The 19,073-nt window shown below is 40.1% G+C and overlaps 3 protein-coding genes across 4 annotated transcripts; all 3 read left to right on the top strand.

Annotated features, from left to right (window-relative positions):
* The first annotated feature begins 2,163 nt into the window (after positions 1 to 2,163).
* Positions 2,164 to 3,970, top strand: wnt8a (wingless-type MMTV integration site family, member 8a). Its single transcript, XM_036567885.1, has 6 exons — positions 2,164 to 2,252; positions 2,405 to 2,438; positions 2,561 to 2,699; positions 2,907 to 3,032; positions 3,142 to 3,284; positions 3,407 to 3,970. The coding sequence occupies exons 1-6, from the start codon at positions 2,182 to 2,184 to the stop codon at positions 3,968 to 3,970; spliced, it is 1,077 nt and encodes a 358-aa protein (XP_036423778.1). The 5' UTR covers positions 2,164 to 2,181.
* Positions 3,971 to 4,958: 988 nt separating this feature from the next.
* Positions 4,959 to 6,628, top strand: LOC118806456 (protein Wnt-8a). Its single transcript, XM_036567884.1, has 6 exons — positions 4,959 to 5,026; positions 5,121 to 5,154; positions 5,351 to 5,489; positions 5,575 to 5,700; positions 5,826 to 5,968; positions 6,074 to 6,628. The coding sequence occupies exons 1-6, from the start codon at positions 4,959 to 4,961 to the stop codon at positions 6,626 to 6,628; spliced, it is 1,065 nt and encodes a 354-aa protein (XP_036423777.1).
* Positions 6,629 to 9,693: 3,065 nt separating this feature from the next.
* On the top strand, positions 9,694 to 17,534 carry lcp2b (lymphocyte cytosolic protein 2b). Of its 2 annotated transcripts, none has more exons than XM_036567883.1 (15): positions 9,694 to 9,910; positions 11,660 to 11,722; positions 12,111 to 12,157; positions 13,667 to 13,729; positions 13,821 to 13,849; positions 13,925 to 13,965; positions 14,079 to 14,274; positions 14,412 to 14,506; positions 14,594 to 14,660; positions 14,738 to 14,824; positions 14,955 to 15,030; positions 15,140 to 15,221; positions 15,489 to 15,566; positions 16,413 to 16,568; positions 16,736 to 17,534. In XM_036567883.1, the coding sequence occupies exons 1-15, from the start codon at positions 9,833 to 9,835 to the stop codon at positions 16,874 to 16,876; spliced, it is 1,299 nt and encodes a 432-aa protein (XP_036423776.1). In that variant the 5' UTR covers positions 9,694 to 9,832; the 3' UTR covers positions 16,877 to 17,534. The 2 variants fall into 2 exon arrangements, with proteins under 2 accessions (XP_036423776.1, XP_036423775.1); XM_036567882.1 differs by having other exon boundaries at positions 13,922 to 13,965.
* The last annotated feature ends 1,539 nt before the right edge of the window (positions 17,535 to 19,073 follow it).

Here is a 19,073-nt window from a genome sequence, read left to right as displayed (position 1 = left end):
ATCAGCCTGCAAAGCCATCATGAACACAGCTGTAAATTTCTGTTGAAGTACCTAAGGACACGCTTAATGGAAGCCATGTACCTTAAAGGGAAATGTTGCTAAGACTAACGTGCTTTAACGGAGTCATGAACACGGCCAAAGCGGTTATGTAGGGCTGCCCCGTCAGACAACACACTGCCGTGGTAGCCCACTCACGAAGTGTATGACCCTCACCCGAATTGCCTTCCGGTTTAGCTAAAATATCATGAGGATTCACTCATTGGCTGCAATCAACGGCACCTGAGTGGTTCAAAATGGAAGCCCTTTGCCTCAAGGTAGGTTCCGCTCAGACGTGGGTTCATTCTGCGGAGCGTAGGGGAGCAACATCACTTTAGCCTTTCTTAGCACAACCTAAACCTGGAGCTCTACGGATTCAGACTGTTCGCAGCCTCATGTCATAATCTAGAACTGTAAAACGCCTTGGGTGTCGCTCTGTTGTTTCTAAGTTTGCTGACCCATAAATCCATTCCCAAAAATGTCGACAACCGAGTGTTTACCTTGGCGTGCTTTAGGCTACGCGCGAGGGCATCAAAGATGGCGGTTTAACAGGCCTTTAGTTTTTGACAAGTAGGTGTGGGAGTTTGGGTTTCAGGCTCCGTCAGGGCTTGATGTCGCCGATAAGCAATTAGTGAGGATTATCCTCACCTGCGCGTCCCACTATTGTCTTAGCATGAGTTGAACCGCTTAAGCCGAGGGGCTCGAGTGCTTTAGCCATTGTCCGGCCATCAAATAAACACCGGGTTAAAGGGATTTTGATTGGCCGATGATTTGATTCGAAATTCGATGTCAAAGTGTGGTTTCAACAATTAATCTTTGCCATATGAAATCACATTTCCATATAGTATTAATTAATCGCAAAAGTCATCGAAAGTAGTTAGGTGATAAAATTATTTTCTCCGTATATGTTCATGACTGTCAAGCCATGCCTGGATTCCCTTACCCACTATGATTACGAGTCTACCATGAATTCACTTCATCTGTGTTGAATTTGTCTTACATGAACACTGTTTTAGGATATAAAAAAAATATGATTGGCACTTTGTGAAATGTAAGGCGACATAATGTCAAGGAAGAGTGTGGTCATCATTAGGAGACCAGCATCTTCTCCACTTAAAACCCTGAGTCTTAAACCCTGATCTGCGCACTTATGGAATAGATCAAATGAGAGTGGTGAATTATTAGTACAAGTGTATAAGGCCAACATCAGTGATGTTCAGACTATCTTCGCACCAGATTCGTTCCCAGGCTGTTCTATTAACACTCCAGTGTCAAAGTCGTACATGAGCGACATGTTATTTGCATGGCCCTTAGCGTACTGTGTTGAATGATTTTATGGCTTTTTTGTAAACGATGTAGAACAACCATTTCAATGCAGTTTAACACCAAAACAAAGCTGGGAAACTAAAAAGAGTTAAAAAATCTATAACACTAAAGCAAAAAAAATAAATAAATAAATAAATAAAACCAATGTGAAGAAATGGAAATGTTTGGGCTGCAAGTCCAGTGCTGAATGCACAATTGGACAATCAACAAACAGTGTATTGTCCAGTTGTCCAAATGCAAAATGTACAAATGGACAATCAACAACTAGTGTATTGTCCAAATGGACTACACAAACACCTCCGATAGACAAGGCACAGCCATCAGCTCAATACACTTGAATGTGTATAGCACTGCACATCAACATGTAAAACATAAATACACTACCACTATAGATCCGCTTCTTTGATTTTTACAAAAATGGAATAATAATAGCAATAATAATAATAATAATAATAATAATAATAATTATTATTATTATTATTATTATAAGTAACAGTAGAATATTTATCTAAAGTCCATGGGAAAGAAGAAAATAATGAGGGGTTATTGCGCTCCTGCTTTGAAGTGCAGTTGTACGCTGGCATTTCCTACGTCCGACCAACCGCCATCCAGTGACCACCTCATCGTCATTTCACAGCGAAATGTTAAAGGTTGGGGGGGGGACCCTGTCACTCAGAGTTGGCGATAGGTATAAATACCGTGACCATTCAAGCCCGTAGTCAATTGCCTCTGTCTCTTTCTGGATAACCCACTCAGTACTTACACATCGGACCCCTGCAAGAGAGCAGTCTCGGAGAGTCAGAGGACGCGATCGCATCCATGGGCTCCTGCCAGCTTCTCACATCTTTGGTCCTCTCCATGTGCTGTCATGTGCTGTCCACTACCGCATGGTACATCATATTTATTCACTATTCATTATAATCGTTGCTATTTTGAAGATCTGCGTACTGCCCAACATGATCTAACTATATTCTCTATTTATTTAGTTGATTATGCAAAACATTTTTAACCTTGATGTTTTCCCTTCTTTTCGTCTCTCCAGGTCTGTGAATAACTTTCTGATGACAGGACCCAAGGTGAGCTATGAATCTTAATGTTGACCTATTATGGAACGATTGTGTCAGGCTTCTAACAGAATGGACAGAAGCACTTAATATCAGACAATTATAGGCTAATATCTGGGTTTTTATTTCTACAGGCATATCTTACTTATTCAAGCAGTGTGCAAGCGGGCGCACAGCGAGGCATCGAGGAGTGCAAACACCAGTTCGCATGGGACAGGTGGAACTGTCCAGAGAGCGAGCTGCAGTTATCAACACATAAAGGACTGCGGAGTGGTAAGGATAATCTTCTCTTTCAGTAACATTTCAAATAAATAATTAATGAATAAATAAATAAATGGAAGTCAATCCATCAGTTAGTAAGTAACAGGCTTACACAAAAATACCTTATTCTCAACATATTTGCCATTATATACTTTATATACTTTAAATCCAACTGCATTAAAAACTATTCTAATAAGTACGTTTCCTTCTTTATTCCAGCTACCAAAGAGACCGCTTTTTTGCATGCCATTAGTGCGGCCGGAGTGATGTATACACTGACCAAGAACTGCAGCATGGGAGACTTCGATAACTGTGGCTGCGACGACTCGAAGGCTGGGAAAATGGGTAAGCATCATAAGGCCCAGATATCTAATATTACTGCATGGATAGTACTGCTTGGAGAACAGTTTGCGTGAAATGTTTATTAACATGCTATGGATTTCTGGGTTCCCAGGAGGTCGAGGTTGGATTTGGGGCGGCTGCAGTGACAATGTTAACTTTGGGGAAAACATTTCCAAGCAGTTCGTGGACGCCCTGGAAAATGGCCACGATTCACGAGCTGCTGTGAACTTACACAACAACGAGGCGGGGAGACTTGTAAGTGTCCTTTTTAACTAAGGCAATATTGAGAACTATTCATTTTCAAGTAGAATTGGAGGGTCTCCTTGCAGTCTGAATGTCATCGTTAATTATAGGCAATCTTGCATCTTGAATTTCAGGCCATCAAGGCCACGATGAAGAGGTCCTGCAAGTGCCACGGCGTGTCCGGCAGCTGCAGCATTCAGACCTGCTGGATGCAGCTCTCTGACTTCAGGGACGTGGGCAACTATCTGAAGATCAAGTACGACCATGCGCAGAAGCTGGAGATGGACAAGAGGAGGATGAGAGCGGGCAACAGCGCGGACAACCGCGGCACCATCGCGGACACTTTCAGCAGCATTGCGCCCGCGGAGCTCGTCCACTTAGAAGACTCTCCCAACTACTGCGTGAGGAACCTGAGCCTGGGGCTGCACGGCACGGAGGGCAGAGAGTGTCTGCAGGGCGGAAAGAACCTGTCGCAGTGGGAGAAGCGGAGCTGCAGGAGGCTGTGCCACGAATGCGGCCTTAAAGTGGAGGAGAGGAGGATTGAGACGGTCAGCAGCTGCAACTGCAAGTTCCACTGGTGCTGCACGGTGAAGTGCGAGAAATGCACGCAAGTCGTGACCAAATACTTTTGCACAAAGAAGAACAAAAGCAGTCGGCCACAAAGTTCGCGGAGGAGACATCGCGTGCGCAACCGTTAGCTTCCCACCTCCACCCCCCATGCTAAATTATAAAACTGTATATTTGTAAATATATTTTATTGACCATATTATTTTAACACGAGACTGACATCAGGAAAAGTGACCACCCTCTAGCTCAGACAAGCCTTTCCACTGTCAGTTGGGTAGAATCATTTCCAGTACTTATGTTCTATTCTTGCACTTTTTTTGTTCTTATTTTCAGATCACATAATTCGTTGTTAAGCCTTTAAACTTATATTATAAATCATTGTTCCTTCACCATAAACACGATCTTGTTTTTCTGACACAGCTTGACAGTGTTTATTTCACAGGTGCTAAAAGGTTTACATTGTTTATGATACTCTTTTTTTATCTCTGTGTTCATTGATATTTTGTATTTAGAAAACATTAAATATTTCTGCTATAATTTGTCTCTGAGATGTATTTACTTTCACTTGGTTTTTCATCCATCCATCCATTCATTCATTTTTCGTACAGAAAAGTTTGAACACCCCGGGTAAAAATTACATGTTGATTTTCTGAATGAAAACACACTGAAATATGGCATTTCCTGATGATTTTTGTGCACAACTTATATTGTTTTTGTAGAGAAACTTCTTCCCACTTAGAAAATCAACAAAACGTGTAATCTGACAAGGGGTGATAAGATTATCCAGAACTGCGGAGAAATAAAACGCACTGAAGTAAAAGTATATTGAACAGTAAATTCCCTCCAGGATCCCTGGATTAATGCATTAATTTCGGAGATCATGCGTTGCTGCCCGCAGAGAGAAAATAAACAGCTCTCTATAGATATCCTTTGTAGTTCATGGGGGGCGTTTCCTCGACTTGTTTGGGCCAATGGACTTCCAGGGATTCTCTGACAAAAGGTAATCCCCCCACATGGCCACTGATGTGGATTGCATAAATATCTAAAACGAGTCTGAAATGAAGTATCAGATGCTTATAACTTTCTTGGAGCGTGGAGCTGCGTGATCCCGCAAAAACAATGGTTTATTCGTTTCTCTGGACTTTTGTCTTTTTTATTTATCACAAAACCCTCTTGGGACACTCATGGTAAGAAATATTACTATATAATGGATTACTAGAATTGAATAATGCTGCTTTTAAACATTATTCACGTTTGGCTTTGCTTTCTCTTGTCTTTTAGGGCTGTTAACAATTTCCTCATGACTGGACCAAAAGTAAGTTCAACAGTGAGACATTTCTTCTCTTGAGGACTGTGATTATTTCTTTAAAAATGATATACAGCACCGTGACAGTCTGACCATGAAATAATGGCTTTATAGTACTCATAATAACGTATTTGGCACAGAGCATTCTTATCAAATAGCCTGTATCGAAAAGGGTTTCAGAGACTAACCCTTCTACCCCCTCCAGGCGTATCTAACCTACGCGAGCAGCGTGCTGGCCGGAGCGCAGAGCGGCATGCAGGAGTGCAAACACCAGTTTGCGTGGGACAGGTGGAACTGCCCGGAGAGCACCTTTCACCTGGCCACTGCTAAACGTCTGAGAAGCGGTAAGATGTGTGAGTGCAGAGAGCTGCTGAACACCTACATCCTTTCATTTCTGTACAGCCCACTAACATTGTTTCCTGCCTACAGCAACAAGAGAAACGTCGTTTGTCCACGCCATCAGTGCAGCGGGGGTCATGTACACTCTGACCAGGAACTGTAGCCTTGGGGATCTGGACAACTGTGGATGCGACAACTCAAGAAACGGCAAACTTGGTAAGAACTTTAGAAGGGACCCTTAAAGCACTTAGTGACTGAATATTGCTTAAACGAGATGTGGTACTGCATAATAGCTATTACTCAATCCATGTGACGAGTCTGCTGGTCAATTCTTATGTCAGGGGGTCGTGGATGGCTTTGGGGAGGCTGCAGCGACAACGTGGACTTTGGCGAGAGGATTTCCAAACAGTATGTAGATGCTTTCGAGACTGGGCAAGATGCGCGAGCTGCAGTCAACCTTCATAACAACGCCGCAGGCCGTTTGGTCAGTCCCAACACGTTTACGGCCAATGCTGTAGCCAAGCTTATAAAGCTAAGGGATTTCAATGTCCATTGGGGATGTCTTCTAAAACCATATCTTTCATTTCAGGCTGTAAAGGCAACCATGAAAAGAATCTGCAGATGCCACGGGATGTCCGAAAGCTGCGCCCTCCAGACGTGCTGGATGCAGCTGTCCGACTTCCGCGAGGTGGGCGACTACTTGAAGCTGAAGCACGACCAGGCGCACAAGCTGGAGATGGACAAGAGGCGAGTGCGCGCGGGCAACAGCGCAGATCCGCGCGGGGCGGTGGCGGACGCGCTGGGCGCCATCTCGCGTTCCGAGCTCATCTACCTGGAGGACTCCCCGGACTACTGCGCCAAGAACTCGAGCCTGGGCCTGCACGGCACGGAGGGCAGGGAGTGCGTGCAGCACGGGGACGGCCTCTCGCAGTGGGAGAGGCGCAGCTGCCGCCGCCTGTGCCACGAGTGCGGCCTGCGTGTGGAGGAGAGGCGCACGGAGACGGTGAGCAGCTGCAACTGCAAGTTCCACTGGTGCTGCACGGTGAAGTGCGAACGCTGCTCGCAGGTGACGGTCAAGTACGTGTGCGCGCGGAGGCAGAGCGGCCACGGTCAGAACAGGCGCAGGCCGAGAGGACCCAAGTAACTCCGATTACAACGCTGGCGTGGACTTGACGGACTTACCTGCACTTTACTGTAATATTTGTAGCTTACAGGTCCTACTGCCTTTTGTACATATCATGAAATGTATATTTATAATCTAATAAATAAATTAAATAAAAGATCTCGTGTTTTGTTTTGCTTTGCTGCTTAACATCTGTGGCCTCCAATAAGCCAAGTGGCAGCAGTTAGACGCAAGATTTCAGTTCAGCCATAAATGCAGATGCAGTCGAACTTCGAGATCAGCTTTCCCAATTCACAGTGTTACAGAAGACATGTCTACAATAAAAGGTAATAAGGGCTCAGTTAGGAATACACTAAGGAGCAATCATCTTAGTGAATGCACTTGAGAAGATTATCGTGTAGTACTTCACACTTCGGCCTGGGCGTTTCTCTTACGTTGATTTAGCTGTACTTTGATATGCAGACAGCACTGATGCTATGCATCGCCATTGTAACACAGGCGTGGAGAAAAGGCCAGTATGCATGTAGGTGTTTGACATGGTAATCCTGGTCACTGCTGTGTTGGTGTACACAGTCACACTTGAAACTATGCATCACAATGAATTTAGGGTCAGCTCTTAAATGCTGCAACCATGTCCTGACCTGTAATGGAGAATAAAACATAGATGTAAGTAAGATCTAAGACGACATAGCTTGTACATGAAAAGTGACTTTATATGTCCTCTGGTAAATGCTAAGTAAAAATCAGGGTACTTGAAAAAGAGGGCTGTTGTAACTATGGCATGTGGTTCCCAACCACCTTATCTCCAGCTTTCTCCGCTAATTTGACTATTTCCCCTAATACATAGTTAATCTCTTCTGCTCAGTGGGACATGCCATAAATCTGCCAGTGTGTCTGGCTTGATGAATGATGGGATACTGGCTCCAGTGGGGGTCTTAACCCCGAGGAGTTGGGGGCAGCGAAGGGGGGTTTAATAGGATGTTTTGTTTTTCCTTGTAGCACTAATTTAAAACACCAATAAGGAATCACTGCACTCAACATACCAGATTCCGGTACCTAACAATCTATTATTATTACTTAACAATACTACAGCCTCTAAAGTATCCATCTTACTGTGTTCTCTGCCCTATGCTGACACTACTTTGGACATTTCTGACATTTGGCGACAACGTTTTCCAAGAACATTAAACATGGTCATTAGAAATAATTAAGGAAGAGCTAAGAATTAGTTGTGGATACTTCTGTGTGAACTCTAAAGTCATTTTGACTGCACATTTTAGGCTCTTTATCCCAGCGGAGCCCGTGTCAGAGATAAAACAGAGGGATAATGCCATCTATTCAAAGTCTTCCTTCTTTTCACACAAAATTGAGCAGCTTGTGGAATACTTCTTCACCCCAGTTTGCCTGTTTGCCTTTAGGGATACCATGTTTTTCCCAGGCTGTCCTGCTGTGCCCTAATGAATGGGGAACAAAATGGCCATCCTTCTAAATACACTGCCATGTTGTCATCCAAGTAAGCCACAGCCACCCATACCAACCCCACCCCTTCTCTTACAGACCTTTCATATGGATAGAATCAGACTGTGATCTCTGTAAAGCCCTTTGGTTCCCCCCTCTTCAAAAAACCAGCACCGAGAGTGAGCCCAGTCTGTTCCACTCCACAAAAGGCCCATTTCCTTTATGCTTAAAGGCTCCACTTGCGCATGACAAAGATGTGCAGTGCTGTGTTGCCTTAGAAGCAACTGCTGTGGCACACGTTCCCTCAAATGAAGAACAGACTGCCCAATTCATTTGTGATATGGCTCCCAATACAAGGCCAGTCAAAGTCAGTTGTTTTTGTACAAGTGGCAAATCAGATTGCATCTGAAAAAAAAAGGTTTGTATGAAGGTTGATAATTTCTTATGTTCTTTTGTTTTAATCAATCTCTCAATATTCGCAAGCCATAAATTGTTAAGGGTGCCTGTTAGCTTTATGTATATGACTACATAATGGTAATATACTGCCACCATCGTCAACATATTCACATCATTTATACCTTTTTCTCAGTTGAGTGAGACAAGAAAGTTCCGCCCTTCTTTACAGGCTTCTTTTGGGTAAAAAGTGAGGCGGCAACCTTGTGCAAAGCCCCCCAGGGCAGCAGCTACATTCACTGGGATTCCTGCTGGCCTGGAGGTAAGTGATGAGCCTCCTCACGACTCTCACCTTGGTGTTATAAGGAAAAGGCTCAGCAGCTGGCCGACTGTTCTGTTCCCACCAGGGATTTCCCCCTTTTCTGTTTGGTGTAGGCCATGCATAATAAGACAACCTGGGGGTCAAACCAGAAACTACACTGTAGATTAGGTTTAGGTTGCACAAAGACCAGATTTTTCTCAGGATTGTTTCCTTGTACCCACTTTCTAAGTACATATTTTGCAAGTTTATCAAACATTTTAAAGTATTTGTGCTTAATGTTTAAGACAGTCTCATGGTTTAAACATAACATGGCTTTGTTAGGGTAATCTAAAGCAGATAATTCTGTACTGCTGTGTACAACTGACCCACATTTGCACTCAAGTAAATCATCCTACCAGTATCAGTTCATCATGCAATCACCTATAGGCCAAAACCATTTCTCATGTGCTCCCCTTCATCTGAAGGATACAAGCCTTCAACATTTTTCCCTTCTACTTTGTAAAATGAAAGCCTGTGCTTATTTTTGTTTAAAGAGCATGAAATATATTACTCTGGAAGCAAAGAACTGTGTGTTTAGTGAGTAGCTTTGTTTCAAGAACTGTATTTAAGACCAAATCAATAAGAAAATACATTAATGTTTATTTGAGAAGAAATAGAATATTTGGTATAGGTCTGCAGTAAAGACTGTAGATAGCTAAAAGTTAGTCTGATATTTGAAGCCTTTACTGTGTATGCAACTACTCTGCACTCCAACGCTGCTTTCATCTAAAGCATAAAGTCTGCATGTCTAAGTTCACCATCAGCATTGCAAGGTTTCTAAACACAGTGTTTTAAAATAACTAATGACAAAACACTTCCTCTACTCAAAGCCACCAGCAGAAGGAAGGAGTGGTTGTTGCTGCATACTCTGTGACCCAGATGAGCCAGCAGAAGAAAAACGTTCACTGCATCTGTCTTTTTCACACAGTAACTTGAGAGTACTCCAAGGTTAATCCTGTTATATTACAATTATTTCTTTATTGTATTGCAAAACAGAAAGTTACTTGGTCACAATGAATTTGGATAATATTCCCTCGAAGTCAGAGGTTATGGGCTGGAACTCAGATCGTTTGGCTGACTACTTAAAGAGAGTAAGTAAGATCAGACATTTTAACTTACTTCATCTTTCATTTTACAACACCTAGAAATGACAAACCTCTATTCCTGATGATTAAATAACTATTTTTTTACAGCAGCACAAAATAATGAAAAAGTGAGGTATCACATATACGTACAAGATGAAGTACATAGTGTGTTTAATGCCCATATTTTAGGTAGATCAAATATTCAAATCAGCTGATGTTGCTGATGCACAGTGATATATTTACACACAGGGGTAGACAGATGTAAAAATGCTGCTTTGAAAAAAGGAATTAATTTAAAACTTTCTATTAATAAGAACATTGCTGTCTGCTGACCATGGTGGTCTCCCCTGCAAAGCTTGTCTGCCCCAATCCAAGTTATTTCATTAGGTACTGTTTACTGTGGTGTAACGCAGCTTATTTCAAGGGCCCATGTCCTACATTTTTCTTAGAGTACCAAAAATGGTCATAATTACTTTTTACATTACCATTTTCCAGCCTCTCTTCATTCTCTAGAATCAAATAGGGTGCCTTTAGGACTGATCTATGTATCGTTCCTCATTCAAAAACACTGAGAGCTGAAACACTACTTTAGAACTTTAATCAACTTGGGCCACAGGCTCTGAATTTTGGTTGGTGGCACCGGGCAATACATAGGCTCTACATCTGTTTATACATATATAATTTAACAAACTAACACAATGTAACATTAACAGCAGTTGACCCATTTATCACAGTCAATGTATTCCTTGTGTTTGATTAGCTTGGTACAGCATCAACACAGAGGATGTCAACTGATATACACACTTGGCAATTTGAACAGAATGAAAAAAAAATATATTAATTCTGTACTATCACCTTTTCTGCCGTCAGGTGAGCTGTAAACCCTGACAAACATGAAGCATGTTAGGCTACATTTGTTGAAGGAAACAAAGACCCATTTAAGCAAACACAGGCCCCAAAAGTTTGTAAATGTTTGTAAAAGTCTGCAAAGCAGAGACCATGAAAACATGAGATTTGGTATTGATAGAGAGGACAAGCCCCCAACCCATTACCATGAGCATGTAGTATTTATTTAGTTTGTCTGACAGATTTATTATTTTATACCAATTATTATGACCCATGTGTGTCATGGGCTGCCAGGTACACTCTTAAAAATGAAGGCATGGAACTGTCACTGGGGCAGTACCCCTCTAGTCTCAGCACCTTTGGTCAGGGAACATAATTGTATCATAATCCATTGAAATTATATTTTCTAAGTTGTATTGACTCTACAGACCCTATTGCGTCTACAGGCTATTTTTATTGTTCTGTTTTAAAACATTAGATTAAGAAAATGTACAAATACCTAGGATACTTTTCACCTAGGAAAAACTTATTTAAGGTTCACAATTGGACCTTAAAACCACTGTTTTATCCTTGAAGGTACTTTTACATTGTATGTACCTTGAAGAATGAAAAATATACCTACACAGTACCTTTATTTCTAACAGTGTAGGATATCGTTTAGTGCTCCCAAAAGTACAGAAACGACCCTCAGTTTAAACAACAAACCATTCTCGTTGATTCCAATTGTAGATTTAGCAACTACTTTTTCTACTTTTTAACTGAAACTGACAGCTAGTATTATTCCTAGAACAAACAACCAAAACAATTTCTCAAAAAACAAGCGACTGTGAAATAAAATGTGAAAAGGACTTTGAGCTACTCAGTAGTGTTACTGCAGCCCAATGTGTTTTCACACATTTCTGTTTGTAGATGAGGCTGGCTGGCTGTGACACAGTGGTGAAGAGATGTGGCATAAACGGTGCAAGGTTCTTGGTAGGACTATTTCCTCTTTTGTAAATGCTGCTGCTGATAATGATGTACTTCAGAAAAGCATTCATGCTACGAATTTGAAGCATATTCATTCAACAACTAGAGCTCATCTCAAAACATAATTTTCTGATGATATTAATAAATGCCACTAACTGACGTGTCAAAACACTGTTCCTTCACATCACAAGTACTTCTTGTGGTTCTTTATGAATGTTTATGTATCAATTCTGAATAATACATGCCAGAAAAAGATACATTTGTACATGAACTTTTTGGTAAAGACCAAGCCAATTAATAGTATGTATTATCAACAATTTATTTATAGGCAGTCACAAATTAAAGTAAGTAAAAAAAGTAAGTCACTAACACTCTTTGGTCTGTATTACTCCAGGCAATGTCAGGCAGTGATCTGCAGAAGTTCCCCAATGTTCATGTGCCGTAAGTTTCAAGGATTGAGATCTACATTCACACACCAAGCACTACACATTTTAACAGATAGAGCGAAGCAGGAAGTAGCACTTTACTGGGCTATGTTATGTGCAGAACAACCAATATAGAAGAACTTAATAAATGCTTTCTCATGGTCTCCATAAAACTGATGGTACATTGAACAATGAACTCACAATTAACTGTATGCTGTATGTTTCTACTGCATAATTTTTTTGTAGCAGAATTGACATGGGCTTAGAATTACAAGGTTCTAATTGATACCTGTGGTGATTGTTCATAAAGCCTGTATTTTGAAAAAGTACAAGGTTCCTTCTTGAAAATGGCACACTAAATTTGTATTATAAGGTTAGACCTGCAGTCCAATCTGTGCAGCTGATGAACATGGGTTAACCAACTAGAATTAATGTTTTACTCATGTGCCAAGAAACATCTTTGGAGCTTAGCTGCTTGAGAATTAAATATAAAAGTTAGCTAACTTGCTTTTATCTAGCTGGTGTTAATTAGCCAGCTACCTAAATGATATCCATCTTACTTAGCAAAATTACCTCACCTGAAAAGCAGCAAGCTAGCTACCAGAGGACCCAGATATATTAGCTAATAATGACACAAAAGTAAATTTCAGAAATTTAGTGTAGGAAATAATGAGGATAACTGCAGCAAGACAGTGGCAGTGAAGCAGAAGTGTTAACACAACCACAGAGAGAGAGAGAACCAACACACAGAGCACAGAGACAGTGAGACAACTGCAAGACACAGCAGCAGAAAGAATATTTCTAATGTTAAAGAAATACAATAAATATATATTAAGAAGTAAGCATGCTGGAGCCTTGTTTTTTCCCTTTCTAATACTATTCTTCTATGTAAAATTCTCATACTGATGTTGTACAACAGATTTACACTATGAAATTAACCTGTTCTGATGTGTATTTCTTGATATTTTGTCATAATTCTCATCTGGCTATATTTTAATCAACCCACTCATGATATTAATGTGACTGTACAAACATCTGAAAATAAAATCAATGTAAAACAGTGCAATACATCGTATTACACTGAAACAGCTGCCTTTATATTTACCTATGTTTGTATTTTAAGTATTTGTGCTAACAGACTTTGAATCTTGAACAGTACTGTGAAGTTTCCATTCCACTCTGGCTTTATTCACAGATAGAATATAATTCTAAACTTAAAAGAGCTCTCAGAATGCAGCTCTATCTGCCTTTAATCCATTCTGACTAAAAAATCTATTTCCAAATATTAAAATATGACTTTAACATTCAGTGGTCAAATGTATTTCAAAACATTAACTTTGTTAGCATCTGAATGGTGACTATACTGCATAAGAGTTTTTCTATTTTGAAAGTGAAATCTTTGACCCTAAGCATCAACAAAACTGCACTGAACACAAATAAAACCTTATAATTCTAAGTTAACAGCGTAATAACTTTCTCTGTATTTTGAATTAGCTTGCATTCTCAATCTCTTTGTTCCTTAAAGACTTATCACAAAGATCTGCAATGACATTAACCAGGGTGGAAAAAAGAAGGGGTTGTTTCATCGGTGAGTTTTAGAAGTGACTATCATATAGAAGCACAAAGTCTTTACCTTATAACACCCTATCTAATATCCAAATGTACTTTTCCTTACGCAGACCAAAACCTCCGCAACCTCCAAGTCAGGGTAAATCTAACACATACCGATAACTTATTTCTGTACACCCTGGGTCACCACGTTTCCTTTATTCATTTCTAGTAGGCTTTGGACATACCCAAGAAACTTGGGACTCAGAAGAGTTTGTAAGTCTGTCATTTGTAACTCACCAAACTTATTAAACTTGCTCTATCCAACTATCATATTCACTCAATTCAGTTTATTATTCTAAAAATTTTCTTTTGCCTCTTGTTTACAGGATCAAGACAGTGACCAAGACTATGAGGAGCCAGACGCTGACAACTGTGAGGACACCTATATATGTGCACTATCAGACGAGGCTAATGATGAAGGGGAAGATGATTATGACTATGAGATGCCCCCCAGTGAAATACCTAATGAAATACCAAGCCACTTCCGCGCTGCCATGCCTCAGGATAACAGTGACTACATAGGTGATCCTTAATCTCACTGTATTGTAATCAAGCTAGTTATACAGCATCTCTTTCAAAGCTCTTTGGTAATATTTTAGATAAACATTAACACTATACAGTTTTCTTATGTTTGTTGCTCTTTTCTTTTGTGTGTGTAGATAGCGTCCGTAATTGTCCAGCCAAAGAAAGGTCAATGAGGCCACCCCCGCGGCCAGACTCTACATTTTCACACCCAGCCAAGAGCAATACTAAAGTAAGTTAAAAAAAAATCTTTAAAATAAGTTGCATCTCATGTTGGATACTGATATAGTTTGTTGCCCTTAACTATTTTACTTCACAGTTACTGGCAACTAAAGCTCCAAGACCTGATTCTTCCCCACACAGACCCTTACCATCCAACACCCCATGTAGGTAAAGGATTTTTTTTTCTGGAAGGATTGCTCTTTTAAAGTAGTCTTAATTGCTGAATGTTCCATCCCTGCAGCAAAGCCTAGTAAAGCAGCACCTCATATAGACCGCAGGACCAAACCACGATCAACAAGCTTCTCAAAAACCAGCCAAGACAGATCAGGTATAACTGGTTTAAGCCATAATTAATCCAATTTGTAACACATCATTAATATGGGACATCCTAAAATTATGAGTAATTATCTTTACAAAATGCTCCTATTTACATTTGCTGTAATCACTTAAACTTTTAGAAGAAGGATGCCACCCTATGAACACAAGAAATGACTTACAATCAGCTTCACAGTTACCCAAATTACCCATAGCAAGGTATGTATGTTTAAAATCAACAAAAACCTTAAATTAATTTTCCAAAGCCATGTAAGAGCACTGAAACTATTTTGAACACATGCTGTTTCTTAATCTTGTCTTAACATAGATTTGGTACCAATCAGCATGAGAGCTCTTTCCACCTTCCAGAACAACAAAATTCAATGGTCCAAAATTCCCAAGAGGCTCAGGTACAGGCAGTTCTAATGATTTCAAATAAATGTCATGAATAATAAATCTAACAAATACATGTCAAGCGACAGGGTGTCAGTTGTCTACACAACCACAAGATGGCAATGTTGTAACACGAGTTGTGTTGTGTAGTGAGTCCAATGACCATCAGTATGAACAGAAGGCAATCTATGACATGCACTGTCTAATATTTGATGCAGCTATCTTAAACATAAACAAATCTGAACACACAGAATACCTAACCTGTGACCGTGAATATCTAATAGCAGGACATGGACCCTCAGTGGTATGTAGGACCAATGACACGAGGGGAAGCTGAAGTCACTCTGAGACAAATAAACAAGGTGAGTGACGAAAGGGTCAAGAAAAAAAGATGTTCTTTTGTTTGCCAAAGACTGGGTTTTAAAAATGTAAAGCAGAAAGAAACAGACAAAAACAAGAATTATTACACACTGTGTGTTGTCTACATACATGTATATGAACGCAGCAATTATAAATATCAAAATTAGTGGCACAGTCACCCCAGGAATAGCCGTTAGTGTATCAACAATGAGAATAAAAACAGATGTATAGATCTCTGAAGTCATGCGTCATTCTGTAGTTGGCGTTTTTGCCTGTATTAAGAACTCCAGGTCTTGCAGATTTTGTGAAAAATTATGAGAAAAAAAAAAAAGAATCACTGTTAGCGTGTCTTATAGTAAACAAAAATTTTCTAAACCTGACATTTTTCCTGTCTAGACTCCCACCCCCAAGTATCACTGTATTCTCTGAATATGAATAATGCTAAATATGCTAAAACCTCACTGACATGAAAATAAGTCCACTATTACATTCCAAGATATACTGCATTCCATTATATACCAACACAATAGTGGGTGTGGCATTACAGTGTTGTATGAAAATCCCTGAATTTGCAGTAGAAAAATCTGGCCTGTCTGCTTCATGTTACTGGGGTCTCTGTGTCACTGGATATTTATGTGTGTGTTTATACATATCAGCGTTACAAAGGTTTTCAGTTATGTGACTGCACAGCATATCTTGTTTATTAGAGTAACACAATATAAAGGAAACCATCTCAAACATGAGTTTCTTTTTCGGTGGCCTTTTTACAAAAACCACTAGCACCAATGCTAACATAACATCACATAACAATGTGTTCTTGTATTTTTTTTTTAAATGCATGTATTCAGGATGGCACGTTCCTCATAAGAGACAGCTCTAAAAATTTCACAGATCAGCCATATACACTAATGATACTGAACAAACAAAAAGTGTACAACGTCCAGATCCGTTTCCATGGAAACAAGGATGGCTACTCCTTGGGCACAGGCTTAAGTGGTACAGAGGTGAGCAGTTGACATAGATATAAATCATGACCTTTACTCTAATTACAAAAAAGCAGCTTCTGTAGTAGAGCAGTAGAATGGTTTAACACTGTCATTCGCTAATTTATCTAAAACGCTCACTGAACTTCTGGCTGATTAACATCCAATCAATGGTTCATGTGCTACAGAGTTTCCCTAGTGTGAGAGAAATGGTCACACACCACACAACCACACACCTGATGCTGATAGATGCAATGGAACGTGGGACTGGAGCTCAGCATCAGTGCTGTCTAATATATCCAGCAATGCGTGAACCCACACACTTCTGAGGAGCAGAAGAAAAGCTTTCAGCTCAGAGCAAACAGTCAAAGCACTCACAGTCTTAGAGGATTGTTTCTTTGTTTTACTGTGCACTAGCATGGACTTTTAGTGTAAATAAAGTATAAAAGTGTACTTGCACTGGTCTGGTACTTTTTGGGGATAGCAAGTTTAAGAATGCCCCATGCTTATCAAATTACTTTTATCTTTATACTTGACTGCATGTTTAATGTTTAACTTCACTTGGTATTACAAATGTAAATAAAGTCAACTGAAAATTTAATTACCATGTCACAAAAATTACCTCTTCAGTTTTCCACTTCTGAAACTGCTGTCAACCACGTTAAGTCCTCTGCACCAGAGTTCAGACATGCTGACTTATCAGGGCGTGTAAAGGACACAGTAAGATGACACTGCAACAGCTGAGTCTTCACTGAAAATGAAAAAAATGTACCAAAGTTTAAAGCAATATTTCTTGATTTTGCTCCTGGGGGCTGCAGTTTCAACTAATTTTTAGCCCTAACACTCCTGATCCAACTCATGAATGATAATCGGTTGAGGTGCGTTCAGACAGGGAATAACTGAAACTGTGCAGAGCAGCAGGTCCCCACCAGTAGGATTGAGAAATACTGGTTTAAAGTAGTCAAAGATAACCACACTATTATATGACCATGGGATAAAAAAAATGAAATAACAGTTAACAATAGTCTGTGAGCGCTGACCACATCATCTTGTACCTGCATTCTCATGGCAAACAATATTCCTGTGATCTAGCACAAGCATATTGAAAGCTCAGGAAACATAGCTTTAGGTCAATGCTTTTTATTTTCTTTATAAATACATACATAAAAAATCTCTGCAATATGGTTACTGATAATACCTCATGTAGTATGACTCTTTCCCCAGAGTATAATACAAGAATGCATTCACTCTGGAATGGTGAAGACCAGAACTGATACATTACCTACTCATGATCTACTGATACATGATCAGTGTGCCAGTATTTCTTTTATAAGTAACTGACATGCAGTATTTGAATGAACCACAGGAACATGACTACTAACTCTCCTATATAACCATTTGGCATGATGTTCAATACTAGGAAGTGAGGTGATAAAGAATGCTTCCCTTCCTGTTAAAGTCCTGCAAAAGCAGTCCAGCAGCAGCACCTGACACAGCTTGGGCTCAAACCCAATCCACAGTCTCAGTATGCCCTTATGATCACAGTACCATTTTATTGAGAATAATGAAATTCACTTTTTCAATCTTTCTAAAACATTTCCCTGACATCTGCAGTAAGTGAGACTGTACACTGGAACAAAAGTACTGCTCCTAGGATAGAACTCTAATTTAGCCTTTCTGTAAGTGTCCTCCACTACGACATCATGTATCACCTCTCTTTTGACTTCTCTTTCATCTACAGCAACCCCCACAGCTGATAGGCATCAGCAGATGTTGATCTGGGTCACAGCACTAGTGTAACGGGAGTTTTGCCCCAAGCGGGCTGCAAACCCGTGACCTGCTGCATCATAACTGAAAGCTCTACTAAGCGACATAAAGATGGCACTGGCCCTAGGACAGAGTGCTGTCATACTCTTATCAGGTCTTTCTTAAGAGTCAGCCTTCTGTTGTATTCAGCTATGTCCTGCAGTAGACAGGCCTGCCACACATATCGAAGAAAAACATTACAAACTGCCACTCCAATAAGTAAAGCTCTACTTAAAGGCCTACAAAGTCTTTCAGGGTACTGAGTTCAAGGTGGCAAAAATGGTTCTTTGCATAGTAGAACCACTTCTGTTTCCCTAAAGACCTCTGATGGATGGTTCTTAAGAAAACCATTTTCGTAAATCAGAAGTGTGAGAATGAACAACGTTTTTAAACTTTAAAGAATCTACACTTAGTGTATAGGCTCTAGGAAGAACTCTTACTCTTACATCAAGTGAAGGTTCTTTAAACCTTTAAAAGGTTCTTCACACACAAATCCTGTTTTTAACTTTGTTAAGGAACCAAAAGTGGTTCTTCCATGATATCACAAAAAATCCCATTGCTTTTTCTTTGTGTGTACAGTAAGTGATCATTTACTGTGTAAACAGCACATCCTCCAATCTCCACTGCAATCAAGGTAAAAGCCAGTCATGCATTTTGGATTGTCTAAGGCCAATAGTATAAGTAACTGAAAAATAACAAAAATACAGGCCAGATTTTTTA

This window comes from Colossoma macropomum, unplaced genomic scaffold (assembly GCF_904425465.1).
Source record: "Colossoma macropomum unplaced genomic scaffold, Colossoma_macropomum, whole genome shotgun sequence".
Lineage (NCBI taxonomy): Eukaryota > Metazoa > Chordata > Actinopteri > Characiformes > Serrasalmidae > Colossoma > Colossoma macropomum.
This window is presented reverse-complemented; position numbering and strand designations above follow the sequence as displayed.